A 14,483-nucleotide genomic window follows, 5' to 3' on the forward strand; every position below is an offset into this window, starting at 1 on the left:
TGGCTTAAAGTAAAGATTAAAGAACACATAGAAGACCCTTCGCTTGATGAGCGTTGCTTTCTTATAGGTACGCCCGGGAATCCTCAGGAGATCTTAAATTGAATGTCTCGGGGTTGAGGGTTGTACCCCATTTTTAATGATTTTCTGGAACCAGATTTGGATAGCAATTCTCTTAGAAGTCCCTTGGACTGGTAAGTGGCTTGTTTCTCTATAAGAAAGGGGGTCTTTCCTAAGCTTTTTCAGCTCTGTGTAGGGTCTTCTTCCTCCAGAAATACTTCCTGGCACTCCTTTTCGACTCCAAGTATATAAACAACTAATTTTCCCAGAAGAAATCTTAAAAAATCTGCAAAAAATAGATTGAAATTGTAAGATAGATAAATTTCCCATAGATTTCTGGTAGAGTATCCCCATCGTCTTCCTATGCATCTCTTATTTTTTCCTAGTTTTTCATTATTTTTTTATGAATTTTTCTTGTGTACCTATTTTTTTTTTCTCTGGCGGGGGGCAAAAGCTGAGTGCATTTCTTGGGGCATTTCTTGAGCAATTTTTTTGGCTAATTTATTTGCACTTCACTCTGCGTGGCGCTGCCCCAAGTTAAGCACTTGACTCGTGAGGGACTCCGTAGACTGGCCTTTCACTGGGTTTTTCCTCCGCTACTCTGGCTTTTCTTCGCTGGTAAATACTTGCATTTTATTAGATATCTTGAGTGGGTCTTTGGTGCATTCATAATTCCATTTAATGCCGGACTAAGGCCAGGGATTAAGGCATATAATTAGCGCCAAAAATATAAGTTTTCGCTCGAATTAAATCATCCCAAGGCATCGTCTGTTTCCACTATCTGCTGGAAGTTTTCCTTGCCTTAATTTCTGGCCAGAAAAAAACAGGGAAAAAGGAAAAGGCACTGAGCACTGTTTTCCTTTACGACGCTTTTCTTTCTTGGGTCTTTTGGTCATTCCTGACTTAATTAGAGTTGGCTTTCATTTGGGCGCCTTTTACTTTGGTTTTGCTCTTCCAGGCTTTCGTTTAACTGCTGCCACATGGTGCAAGCATCCTCTTCCTCCCCCCACTCAAAGCAAAACACAATTACATTCGTATTCTCTTCTTTCTTTCTATTCTTTTTCGTTATCCTTTCGCTTAGAGGCGAAAAACTTTCATTTTTAACTTGATTTTTATGTTCTCTCTCCCTTGACTGTTTTTTTTTGTGCTCTTTTCCTTCTCATTTGAGTGGGCGTGGCATGTGGCAAGAATTATGCGCCACGAAATGCAATTATGCAAAATGTCCTCTGTCCCTCTGTTGCAGCTTCTGCCTCGGCTTCTGCTGCAGTAAGCGTAATCGAAGTTAATTAGATTGCAGGACCCCCCTCCCCCCCCCCAGGGGGGAGGTGGGAGTGGATTGGCAGCAAATTAGTGAAGCAAGAAATCGAAAAGGGTTTATAAAAATGTCCAGAGCTCTTTTTATGGGCTTACGCATGGAGAACATGAGTAAAATGAGGCTTAAAGAATGGCTTGAATGTGAGAAAACCAGGCAAAATGGTAACCAGGGAACCCAGGGAGAGGCGGGTCAACAAAGAGCGTAGCAGTATGCTGGGTTTTCCGGCTCAAAGGCAGGGATTTCTGGCTCAAAAGCAGGGATTTCTGGCTTAAATTCAAGGATTTCTGAGCCAACAAAAAACCTTCAATCCCCTGCAGCTTTTTGCCTTGTTTTTGTTTGATTTTTGACAAGGCATTCGATTAGTTTTTGGCACTTATCAACAAAATTTGTATTCAATTTGTAGCCAGCCCTCCCGCTGCCCCGCAAAATTTGTTTATGCAATTGATTTGGCACCTCAAGCGCCAGCACCGACATACTCGAATTAGAAATAGAAACCCAATTTATTTAAATGTATTTATTGGGCAAAAACATAAGAGAAACACACACAGAAAAAAAGAAGGAAACATTTGAGATGAATAATGTATTTCTTGATAAATTGACAGGCAGCCAAACACAATTTTGTGTTCATATTTAGACCAAAAAAACAACAAAAAATGAGAGGCAGAATTTCCAAAGTAAATGTGGAAGATTTCCGCTCTTCCCGCTGGCTGTCTGTGGCAGCTACAGAATATCTGTTGCATGGTTGAAACTTTTGCTAACTGCCACATGAATGAAAAGTTCAATTAACTAGATATTCTCGAGCATTTTCCGCACTTTTCCCGCATTTCTTTAAATTTTTATATATATTTTTTATGGGTTTTCTTTTTTGTAATAAATGCTGTGCCGCCTCGTTGTCGTCTTGGGGTTTATTTTTGGTTGCAAACGCATGCGTTTTTCTTCTCTTTTCACTTGGGTCTTCGATTTTTTAATTAACTTGCAATTAAAAGGGAAATTTACGGGCGCACTTTGATGCTCATAAATTAGGGCCCTGCCACTCTCGGTGGCAGATCGAAGGTAAATCAATTTCCCCAACGGCAGGCAGGAGCTGCCTTTGAGATGAGGGTTTCCAGCTATATTTGGGGAAAAAATAAACCAAAGGTGGAGCTGCCACATGCTCTGACAGGAGGGTGGGAGGTGGTAGGTGTGGGAGCCTGTGAAAAGGGTGAAAAAACGTGTGTACCCAGCCCAGAGTCTCGTCCAAATTGGCGATGAAGTGGCAGTAGACACAATGAAGAAGTCAAACAACTCACTTAAGGGGTTTCCCCACAGAGGAGCTGGAGAAATGGAGATGCAAAAACGGAAGGACTTTACCTTTTCGCCAGGCTGCAAAGAGGGCGGCGGGGGGGGGAGCGAGTAGACTGCAGTTTGCCTTTGTTTAGATTCTCTTGGCCAAAAGCCAAGCTGATTTAAGACTTTAGTCGTTGCAGGCAGCCAGGCAGGCAGGCAGGGAGGCAGGCACTCGGGCCCAAGTGCGAGATTTGTGGCAGGAAGTCGGCGATAAGAGACAAAAGAGTGAAACGGAACTGCGAATCTTTGCAGTCGGATCAAAGCTGAAGTTTAAAGCGGAAGTTTTATGGAAGGAAGTTGAGGAAGTGCCCGGGAGATATCATCAAACCAGGGAAGAGGGCAATTAATGGGAAAGGAAAAGAAATTTCATTGAAATTTATATGATTTCCATGGGCACAGCAGCCGGCGAGATTTATGCCAGTTTATGCCAAAATAAAATCAACTCAAGAGAGAAACGAGAAGCCATTTCTTCGAGAAGAGAGAGAGCAGCGATGCCTAGAAAGAGAAGTGCCTGCCGGCCCCACAGTTGCAGCCTGAACGTCGATCGTGCCGCATGTGTGGATCGTGCCCCTCGTGCTCCTCTGTTCTGAACTCAAATAAATCTTGTGCGTGGTCCAAAAATAAAACCCCCTCTATAAAAAAGGGGGACAAAAACAACAGAGCGTGCCAAGAAAAGAAGCCTCCGCCTCAAGTAAAAACAAGCGAAAAGTGAATCGAAAAAGTTAATCAAATTTAAGGAAAACTTTTCTTTCCATCAACGATCACGCGGCGAATGTGGCTTCAATCGATCCGAAAGTATCTGGCAATTTGTTATTTCGTAGCAGATCAAAGATTCCCATAAAGCAAATCAAGTGGAAATTTATTTGGTAAATGCCAGCGAAAAAAAATATTGATGAAAAATCCACAAGATGAACCCGTGCCAAATTCCATTACCAAAAATTCATTAATTACAAAAGAAAACTCTTACCGTTTTCCATTTTTTTTGGCTCAAAAGAATGTGTGGAAGTGCGGGATATTTTCATAAATCAAGAAAATCGTTAAATTTTCATCGTTGATTTCTGTGCAAATGATTTTGAATATCATGTAGAACATTCCCCGAAACAAAAGAACAACAAAATCTATACAGGAAAATAAAGTGCTGTGTTGTGTGACGCTCATAAATATTTCAGCATATAAAAAAAAAACACAATATTGAGAGGAATATTTCAGATATATTTTTCATGCGACGGAGGATAAGTGGAAGGGGGTAAATCGGTTAAAAAAGGCAGATATTTTGGGGTTTTTATTTAGCTAGATTTCTTCTCTGAAGATTATCCCAGGAATTAAGTGTAGTCTTAGGTGTTTTTATTGACCATAAATTGGTGCTTTTGCAAAATAAACAAACAAAAACAATTGTGCAAACAATTTAGCATTTTTCTGTTCTGTTTCGATGATTTATAAATAAACGCTTCACTTAATTTGCATGATAATACCGAGTATGCCAGGCCCATTGGCCCCAAAAGCCCAATGTGCCCCCACCCAAAAAAAAAGAAACAAAGTGCACCACGTTTATGCATATACCCTGTAGAGAGGGGCGGGTGTTGTGGGCGAAGAGAAGGCTCTGAATTCTTCTTTTTGCCTTGAACATGGATTTTCCCTAAGAATAATCCTTTAAGACCTTATTTTTGGGGTGCAAATTCTTCTGTTTTTCATAGATAAACCCACAAAACGTGCCCATTTCATGCCATTACATATATCTCTACTGAAAGTGATGTATTTCCAGGAGTATCTTAGGTTTTGAACCGCAAAAGCTATCCTTTCCTTTTTTTTTAGGAATTATTTTCAAGGGTAAAGATTTGAGTTACAAATCTACTCCTATTTTGAAGATAAACCATCTGGACTGTTGAAGCATTTATAAAATGTTCCTAGAAAGGCCATTCTCATGGTCTTACGGCAGATGAGATCTATGGGAACGATCACTTATCTTATAACCTTCATAGAAATCGCGTCTTTTCAAGGGTATTCCCATATTCCATACCCAAAACTGGAATAGTTGATGAAAAGTGATGTATTTCCAGGAGTATCTTAGGTTTTGAACAGCAAAAGCTATCCTTTCCTTTTTTTTTTAGGAATTATTTTCAAGGGTAAACATTTGAGATACAAATCTACTCCTATTTTGAAGATAAACCATCTGGACTGGTGAAGCATTTCCTGGAAAAATCATGCGACAAATGATCTATATAGGAATGATCTCTTCTCTTTTTACCTTCATAGACATCCTTTTTTTTAAGGGGTATTCCCATATTCCACACCCAAAACTCTCTCTCTCTCGTCTCTCCCTCTAGTTGTAAGTGTGTTGATGTTTTTCGTCGAGCGAGTGAGAACCCAAAAATAAATCTCATAATTCTCTCGTAATTCTCGACCCAATCTTTTCGCATTTTCGTTGCTGTTTTCGCTTTTGGGGTTTGTTGAACTTTTTGTCGCCTGCTTTTTGCATTTGCAGCTAAAATTAGTTGCAACTAATTTGTTGTTTGTCGATGGGTTGGTTGGGGTCTCTGTTTCCCTGTTTCTCGCATCGTTTCGTGTGGCAGAGCCGCGTGTCAAATGTGACAGCTTCGAATACTTCACTGTGTGTGTGCGTGTGTGTGTGTGTGAGTGTGTGTGAGTGTGTGTGAGTGCTAATTATGCAAATTTCCAATGTACTGTCGAGGGTAGAGTTTGAGTTTTGTTTTGTTTGGTTTTGCTCCCCAAAAGGGCGGCCCTTTCTGTCATTAATTTGCATTACAAAAGAATGCTATTTGGATATTTCAAGGGGCGAAACGAGCACAGCATATGATTTATGGCACTTTTCTAGCAGGGAACAACACTGAAAACAATCAGCTATTGATTTGGGGGAACCTTCAGCTACCTTCTGCTGCCTTTCGTTGCTTTTCCATTTATTTAAAGTGTATTCAAGTGAATCGTGCACCTTGATTGACCCACATAGCCGAGGTGGTGCCTCCATCCTAGTGGAAAATGCATTTTCCGAATTGTTTTGACCAAAGCCAAGTGGCGGACCGGATGGTAGAAGTGACTTTCGCGCCAGAGACAAAATAATCCAAAATCAAATCACTTTACTTAAATTCCAATTGTAGTTTTTCCGGCTCTGTCTCTTTTTACTCTAATTTTTCCACTTATTTTTCCTACATTTTCCCCTTGACTTTCTCCCTCGCGGGATGCGTTTTCTCTTGTCTCCTTCAGCATCTGCCAAATGGCAGAGTTTGTCTTTTATTTTCATAGAATTTTCTTTTATATTTATTTATCCACTGCTCTGTCCCATGTCTTTCCGTGACGACATTTCGTGGATGGAGCAGCAGTGCCACAGAGACAGAGAGAGAGAGAGAGAGAGAGATAGAGACAGAGTGGAATTCCGTGAATATTTCTGCTCATTCGTTTTTATTTTTAAACATTTTCGCTGTGTGTATTTTTAATGCTGTTCATTTTGTTTAAATTTGCATTGACGCACCGCTTCACTCCGCCTGTCTATTTATTTTTTATTAGTCGTATTTTTAGTGCATTTTTCGTTGTTCAAGAATTTGCATTTAATGGCCGGCTGCATATGTCTTAATTTACTTTCACTTAGTGGATTACCAGACCCGATCCGAGAATAGCATAAAGATTCTACTTTAAGATCTATAAATAATCGCAATCTCTGTCCCTCTCTCTCTCTCTCTCTTTATCTATCACCATTTTATTGATGTTGACTCAATTAGCTTTTGGTTTTTGGGAAATTTATGTGATTTTCTTATGCAAGAGAAAGCGTTTTTCACGCTTCCGTCTAAGTGCTTCGATAAACTCCACTTCAACACCCATTTTCCAGCGCTTTTCTCCCTCCCCCCCCTAAGGCCATAGGGTCAATTTTATGTATGTTCACAGTCGATGTACCTTGACATTTATGTGTGTGTGTGTGTGTTTCCGGCTACACCCCCACACACCCACACATGCCACAAAAAAAAGTCGAACGCGTTGAAAAAATGTGTAATAAATAACAAAATCATTTAAGAGAATTTTTTTTATATTTTCTATGTTGGCACACATTCGTTATGTTCTCTGGGGGATGCTCTGTTTTTGGGGGACAGGGTATATGGGATATTGGAGGGAAGTTGAATATGATTTAGGAAGACGCAAAGAGTTTTGGGTGGTGGTAGGGGATATTTGATTATTTCCACAGGCTTCCAGAAGATACACTCTGAGGGAAAGATATATATCTTGTATAGCTGTGAAAAGACAGCAGAATTGAGGAATTTTTGAAGGGTTCTTTAAGGCCCTATTGAGTTTCGAAGAAAAGGTTTTCCCCTCCTCCAGTAAATCCTTAATCGAAAGAGTTTCCAAAATCCCAGAAGATCATTCAATATCTGCCAGAATTTGTGTTTAAATATTTTTAAACATTTTAAAGGCGAAATATGATAAGGTTTGAAGGGTGTGAATAGTTTATTAAAAGCTGGATGTCTTCCAGGCTACCAAAAAAATATATATATTTAGGCTGGAATTTGCTCTATGACTTCCAGGCTACCAATAATATATATTTAGACTGGAATTTAGTAGAAATTTTAGGTATATTTATAGAAGGTCATTTTAGCTGTATTTAGAGTGTGAAATTTCCAGGAATTTTTCTAATTTTTGTCCACAAAAATCTCAAAAGATTATTCAAGCTTTGACAGAATTTCATATATTTTATTATATACAAATATCTAATATTTTTAAATAATTTTCTATGCCTTCCAGTGACTTTCAAATGCCTTCAGCAATTTTCAACCTAACCTAACCTAAGAATATTTAAAGACCCTTTAAATCATTCCCTTCATAAAAGAGCATTCAATCTTCGACTCTACTACTGTTTTGGCATCATATTTTTGTTATTTCTTAGATTTACTTTCAGTTCTATTTAGTCTATGGTTTGTTGTTGTTGTGAAAAATGCCTTTAGTGTGCCACAGGGCGTTGCGTTGTGTTTATTTTGATACTGGCACGAGTATATTCACGCGGAAAACTCACACACAGAGCCTCACTCTGTCTGTCACACATGGCAGAGAAACCCCCTCCCCCCGGGCCCAACCCTCCTCGTAAAAAAACATTTAAATTCTTTGGTGCCTTTTCGGTTTTCTAGAATTTTTGCATTTGTTTCAGTTTCGGTTTTTATTGCGAAATTAGCTCACTTTTTGAGTGGCGAGGAGAACAGCGAAACTTAATTGAATTTTCATTGATATTTTGTGTATTTTTATGATTAATCGTCATGGGAAATCTATTGGCTGAGATGCTCTTTTGTTTACTTAAGGAAAAGTCTAGGAAAAATCCACACTGGCACTCGTTTGGCAGATGTCAGATGTGCGCTCCTGAATGACGGGCATTTGTTGAACGTTTTGTATACAAATATTCACATTTAATGGGCCTGATTCTTATCGAATATTTATGCCCAGCAAGTGTCGGAAGTTTTCTTTCAGCTTTCCCCATACGCTTTTCATTCGTTTTCCCTTCAATTGAAACGATTTGACAAAGTCCAAAGCTCCACCCTCTCTATAAATAAATGACTGCCGCCATTTCATACGGAAAAAGTCTTGAAATAATATTTGAAATTCTCGAAAAATGAACAGCACACAAAATTGATTGGCCCTCGAAGAGGGGCCAAAATAATTGCCTTTTTCCAGGCTGAAAGATGACTCAATCAGAGATGAAAACTGAAACAGAACAGAACACTTAATAATGTAGATTTTTCGGGGAATTTTCGAGGAGTACTTCTGAAGGGCCAGAATTCTTTAAAAATCTCTCATAAAAAAGTGAAACAAAAAACACAAATTGAAACAATAAAATTAATAAAGTAAATAAAAGTGAATTAAGTGAATAAACTGAATGAATTTGTATTAAACAAACGAACACAATAAAACAATCCAGAAAAAAAAGTTTCAACAAAAATTAAGTGAAAAACGAAATTGTTTTCCCATTTACTCGGCCGTTTTTTTGTTTTCACACCCACATTTTCTTTCGTGTTTTTCTTTCTTCCCAAAGTTTGAGACTGAGAAAAGCGTTTGGCAGAGACACAGCGAGAAAAAAGGAAACTTTTTGTAGCCAAATGAAAGGAGAAAGTTGCCAGGACAAAGGAGTCCGAATGCTAAACATTTCAAGTAAATAAACAACAAAACGGCAAAGGAAAATACCGGGAAAATGTGAGCGAAAAGAACAATTAACATCCCGAAGAAAACACACAAAAGACAAACACCGAATGTCCGAAAAACTTGGAAAAGTTGGAAAAATAGCAAAAGTGTAAGACCTAAATTAATAGGGAAAAATCGGGAGGGGAAAACTCTCGGATCGCCCCGAAAAGAAAACAAAGCCATGAAGTTCCGTTTAGCAGCTTTTTGGCTATTTCTGCTGACAGTTGGCAGCGGCGGTGGCAGGGGCAATCACAAGCAATTAAGCCTTGATTGCTGCCTGGGGGGGCATGGGCATGAGGCCTCCACATGGGGCGTGGCAGCTGCTGCAGAATCAATCGCCCAACGAGACGCCAACAGCGACAGCGACAAAGGAAATGAACTGGAAAATGCATTGAAATTGCGTGCAACCTCAAAGCGAAAGCAAACGGAAATGCAAACGCAGGTTATTGGGGACATCACAACGAGAGCAAACCAAGCGCCAGAGGATGCCACAACAACACTGGCAACAGCATCCAAATCAATTGGCCATCAAGCAGTGCGACGTGCCAAGGACGCCCGAAATTTGGAGCAGCATTTAAAGCAGAGTGTGGCCAGGCTCTTCACCAGCGATGAAGAGTCCAACGAGAGTGACAGCGGGCCAGGCTCAATATTGGTCACAGATGCCACGGCCACAGCCACAGCCACGGCCACTGCCACTGCCACGACGGTGACCACACATCATCCTGGACGACGGCATGTGGTAGCCGATAAGCTGCAGTACACCAAAGAGATACAAATCAAGCAGGGCCGCCTCATGGGCATCACACGTCGCTTTCAGGTCACGACCGGCCTGCGGGAGGTGGATCAGTATCTGGGCTTGCCCTACGCCGAGGCCCCGACCGGCAGTCGAAGGTTTATGCCGCCAGGTGAGAGGAATTTAATTGCCTTTTTATTCCTTGGCCTAAATCGGCTTAGCACAAACGTTTTTCTCTATAAATAATCTTTAGTTTTCCCAACTAGTTGGCTTTTCCTTTGGCATTTGCTCGGTGTAGACCGCAAATATGATGGCAAATTGCCACTTTGCAGCAAAACCAAAACCAAAACCCCCCAAAATGAAAAGTGTGGGGCGGACAGAACATATGCTGGCTCCTGTTGGAGCGAACATCCTGGCTCCTGCTGGTGTCCCTCCTCCTCCTGGATCTTCTGGCTCTTGTGGCACTTAGAATTTAGCCTGCAATTTAGGCAATTATCGTTGAAGCCGATGCCCCCCAGGCCCCCCCTCTCAAAAGCCTGACATGTGCCGTCTGGACTGTCTCTCTCGCTCTCTCCAGGACTATTTCCTGTTCTGTTTTCTATCCGTGTGTGTGTGTGTGCGTGTGCTATTATTATTGCAGCTTGTTTTTACATGAATTGCAATGTAGATTTTCCAGCCCCTTCCCCTGGCTTGAGTGGAGGGCTTTTGCTTATATTTTCTCTTGTTTAATTAAGAGTGGAAATTGCCATTATTATGTGTGTGTGTTTGTATGTGTTTTTAATTTAGTTTTTATCCCCAAAACAAACAATAACTCCACCCCAAAAAATGTTGTATGAGATTTTCGGCGCGGCCATAAGTATGCGGTAGACAAAGCTGCGAGTGTCCTTTAGTCCTCTCTGGCGGGCCATAAACACAGACCGCGGCCTTAGCTGTTTGCACGACAAGAATCCTCACAACCGCCGACACTGAGAGAAAAGGGTGGCGATTTATTGATTGAGTGGCAAGTTTTTGTTTCGGGGAAACGAAAAATCTAGAGAAGACTGTGGCCTGTGGGGGGGTCTGCCACTCTTCCACAATGTTGTGGGGGGTCTTTATATTGTATGCACAGTGTAGGGACTCTCCCCCTTCCCCATGCCTACATTGTAGGCACAGTGTCGCTGCTCCCTAGATTGTGTGCACAGTGTAAGAGCCGCGTGGCGTTCATTGCATTACGTAAAGACAATAAATTAACACGCGCCAGGGGCTGTTTGCGGCACGATTTGTATATCGGCTTGCAGTGGCTGTTGCTGCAACAGTTTCCAGTTGCTCCAGAGCTCCAGCAGCCTTTCAGTTTGTCGTCGCGTTTGGAGTTTATTGAGCACTTGAGTGCCATGCACTCAATCCAAACGGACGCCTCCCCCCCGCGCCACCCCTCCGGCCCGCAACCGACGACAACAACAGCTAGGACGATGGCATATTTGTCAGCGGAAGTTGGTTCCTCGTTGGATGGCAAACATGGCGATGTCGTTTGTCGTTTGTTCTGCCTTGAAATTCGCCTGGCAAATATAGGAAGCCAATGCAAATACGCGCCCACGTTGCGTATGGGTAATGTGTGCGGAGTGGGAGCGCGAGAGGGGGGATAGCATGCGGCATGTCGTCAAAGAAGTGGGCAAAACTCATATACAAACTGGAGGATAGATTCTGTTTGTGTTCGCGCACAGAAAACCCAAACAAATATATCCCCCCCAAAAAATATACGATATTTTTCGTCGATTTCGCCCTCCATACGCCCTTCCTTTTGTTAATAACAAAATGCAAATAATGCTGTGTACTCCCTGCGAAATATTTCATATGTACTTCACACAGAGGGAGGGGAAGGGGGTTTGTCCGCCTCCTTTTTTGGTAAGCAAAATGAAATGAAATATTTTGTGTGTGTCCCTTCGTGTCGTATTTTATTGGCATTGATTTCTGTGCTTATTGGAAATGAAATTCGTGGCCTTCGAATCAATTATGTTGGTAAGTTTTCAATCAGCAGATAGATAGATGCACAGATACACAGATACACGGATACACGGATACACAAACGTATTTGTACATTTCCGGGCACTTGATTTGCGTAAGCCTTCGATTTGCAGATTAGAGAACTATGCCAATATTTGCATATCAATCAATCAATCGATATATTATGGCCACAAGACCACAAAACAATCTACGAAGCCTCGAAACATTGTGGGTGTCAGGGGGGGAGGGCGTGTAAGCGATTTCCCCACCCCCAAAAAACATTCAACCAGGGATTTGTGCACTCTCTGCCTCGCCCTCCCCCCCTCTATCGTTCTGTTGGAAAACCACACTTCAGGATTTGGGATGCAGAATCCGTACTAACTTGACCAAATCGTGGTTACCAATTTACCCAACGATTCTCCGCATCTGCGAGCACAGTTTTGACGTTAACACCAGAAACGTAACCACAGTCAACTCCGAGTGTCCTTCCCTCCTTCTGCCGCCGCCGCCTCCTCCTGGCACTTGTGTGCAGGAAATCCGAGCATTTTGTGGAGTGTGTGTGTCCTGCCATGGTGCGGTGTGGCATGGTGCTTGTTTATGGCATTTTCAAGTGCCTGTTGACCGTGTTACATAAATACGAAATTGACTTGTTGGCCAAACACTTGGGGTGGGGGGGAAAAAGCAGCAATCGAATGGTGAAATCTACGCTGCAAACAGTGGATGGCCCCCGCATACATATGACATCTATAAAGACCCATCTAAGTGCTTTTTTCCACTCTCTCTCTCTCTCTTTTTTTCCAGGTGCACCATTGCCTTGGCAGGGCCTGAAGATAGCGCGTCATTTGCCACCCGTTTGCCCACAAAAACTACCGGATCTGACGTCCCATGGCAGCGTTAACATGTCACGGGCCCGTCACAAGTATTTGAGTCGACTGTTGCCGTACCTGCGCTCGGAGGGCGAGGACTGCCTCTACCTGAATCTGTATGTGCCGCATGAGGGTAAGTGTCTGTCATATGGAAATCGCAACAGGCAAATGAATGTGGTTTCAGAGCTGTGGGAGCAGTTATCGATACAAATACAAATGGGTGTGGCTTAGAGATGCAAAAACCTAGGGATTTTAAAATTGTATATCGATTTTATAGACGATAGACTCGTTTGATATCGATAATCGATATTTTATCGGTTACATTGACATCGATTTTTATTTGATCGAAAGTTATTCGAGGGCAGACATATTTAAGTGCAATATTGAAGTCCAGAAAAATATAATTTTTATCGGTAGCTATCGATATTTTTTTACTTTCGATTTTTATTCATCGAAAGTTATCATGCAGTAGAATAAATCTTTGCAATGTAATCGATGGATTTTTGATCGATTTTATATACGATAGACTTTTTCGATACCGATAATCGAGAGTTTTATCGATTTTATTGACATCGAGTTTTTTATCGATGGGGCAGGCATACTTAAGTGCAATATTGGTGTCCAGAGATATCAAAAAATTTGTATCGGTACATATAATTTTATCGGTAGTTATCGAAATCTTTTTATTTTCGATTTTTATTCATCGAAAGTTATCATGCGGTAGAATAAATATTTGAAATGTTATCGATAGATTTTAAATCGATTTTTTTGATAAATCGAAATTTATCTGATGGCTTTTATTCTTGATTTAAGTATATTCTGTCCGCAGAAGGGAGATTTCCCCCCTAGCGAGCTTTTTTTCTTATACAATAACTATCGGAAATATTGAGTTTTATCGATAGCCATCCTTAAACCGATATTCAGTGGACATTTTCATAGATTTTGCATCGTTCTCCGATAGATAGTTGAAGAAGTGTTAGTTGTTTTTTCTGTATCAAAATCCTTGTTCTCTGCTTTCCAGAATCCCTGGTCGTCCCCAAGCAATACGCAGTGCTGGTTTATCTACACGGCGAGTCCTTTGAGTGGAACAGTGGCAATGCCTACGATGGATCTGTACTCTCCAGCTACGGCGAGGTGATTGTCGTCACAGTCAACTACCGATTGGGTGTATTGGGTGAGGCCCACACACAAAAGATACCCCCAGTACTATGCTCAACCCTTTTTCTGCTCTGCCCCCTTCGATAGGTTTCCTGCGGCCCAGCATTGATGCCCATAATATAGCAAACTATGCGCTGCTCGATCAGATAGCGGCTCTGCATTGGATCAAGGAGAACATTGGGTCGTTCAACGGCGACAATACGCGCGTGACGCTGATGGGGCACAGCACGGGGGCGGCATGTGTCAATTATCTAATGGTATCGCCCGTGGCCTCAGGTGGGTGTCCCCGAGATTAGAGACCGTGCCACATAATAACATAATATTCTGCAGGCCTCTTCCATCGCGCCATCCTCATGTCGGGCTCGGCGATGTCCGACTGGGCGGCCAGCAATCAGTCTTTGCAATTGACAATGCAAATCGCGCATGCCCTCGACTGTCCACTGAGCGACCATTTCGATGCGGATGATGAGGATGCCCTGCTCGATTGCTTGCGCCAGCGTCGGTGAGTAGTTATTGAATTATTTAGTGGGCCTCCTCTGACGGGAGGCCTCTGGTTTGATTGGCGAGTGCGTGAGCGATTTGTGGCAACATTATAACCGGCCATAATGCCCGTCTAATGCGTTGAATGTGCGTCGACTTCATTAGCGCTCTGAGGAGGAATCCCCTGTTTCCTCTGGGCCTTGACTCACTTTTGGCCAATAGAATTTCGGTCGCCTTTTGTGGCCCGGCCTGCCTAATGATTCGGTAAATTTACGAGCTTCCAGCCAGCACTACGACCTCAATGAGGCGTAAAGTCCGCCCATCCTTATCCTCAAAGCCATGACCAGGACTAATCACGCGTAATGTCCTTCGGCCTTTGCGGGGGGCGTGTGTCCGTGTCACT

At 42.0% G+C, this 14,483-nt stretch overlaps 1 protein-coding gene across 2 annotated transcripts in view; it reads left to right on the forward strand.

Annotated features, from left to right (window-relative positions):
• The first annotated feature begins 3,131 nt into the window (after positions 1-3,131).
• Nlg1 (Neuroligin 1) overlaps positions 3,132-14,483 on the forward strand; it is a 42,949-nt gene continuing 31,597 nt past the window's right edge. The window contains exons 1-6 of one of the 2 annotated variants that reach the window (XM_033385918.1): positions 3,132-3,564; positions 8,718-9,768; positions 12,378-12,575; positions 13,464-13,616; positions 13,688-13,876; positions 13,931-14,102. In XM_033385918.1, the coding sequence (XP_033241809.1) occupies positions 9,045-9,768; positions 12,378-12,575; positions 13,464-13,616; positions 13,688-13,876; positions 13,931-14,102 (1,436 nt within the window). In that variant the 5' untranslated portion in view covers positions 3,132-3,564; positions 8,718-9,044. The remainder of the gene's footprint in view (positions 3,565-8,717; positions 9,769-12,377; positions 12,576-13,463; positions 13,617-13,687; positions 13,877-13,930; positions 14,103-14,483) is intronic. The other variant, XM_033385919.1, reaches the window with a different exon arrangement.

The sequence above is a fragment of the Drosophila pseudoobscura genome, chromosome 2 (assembly GCF_009870125.1).
Source record: "Drosophila pseudoobscura strain MV-25-SWS-2005 chromosome 2, UCI_Dpse_MV25, whole genome shotgun sequence".
Taxonomy (NCBI): domain Eukaryota; kingdom Metazoa; phylum Arthropoda; class Insecta; order Diptera; family Drosophilidae; genus Drosophila; species Drosophila pseudoobscura.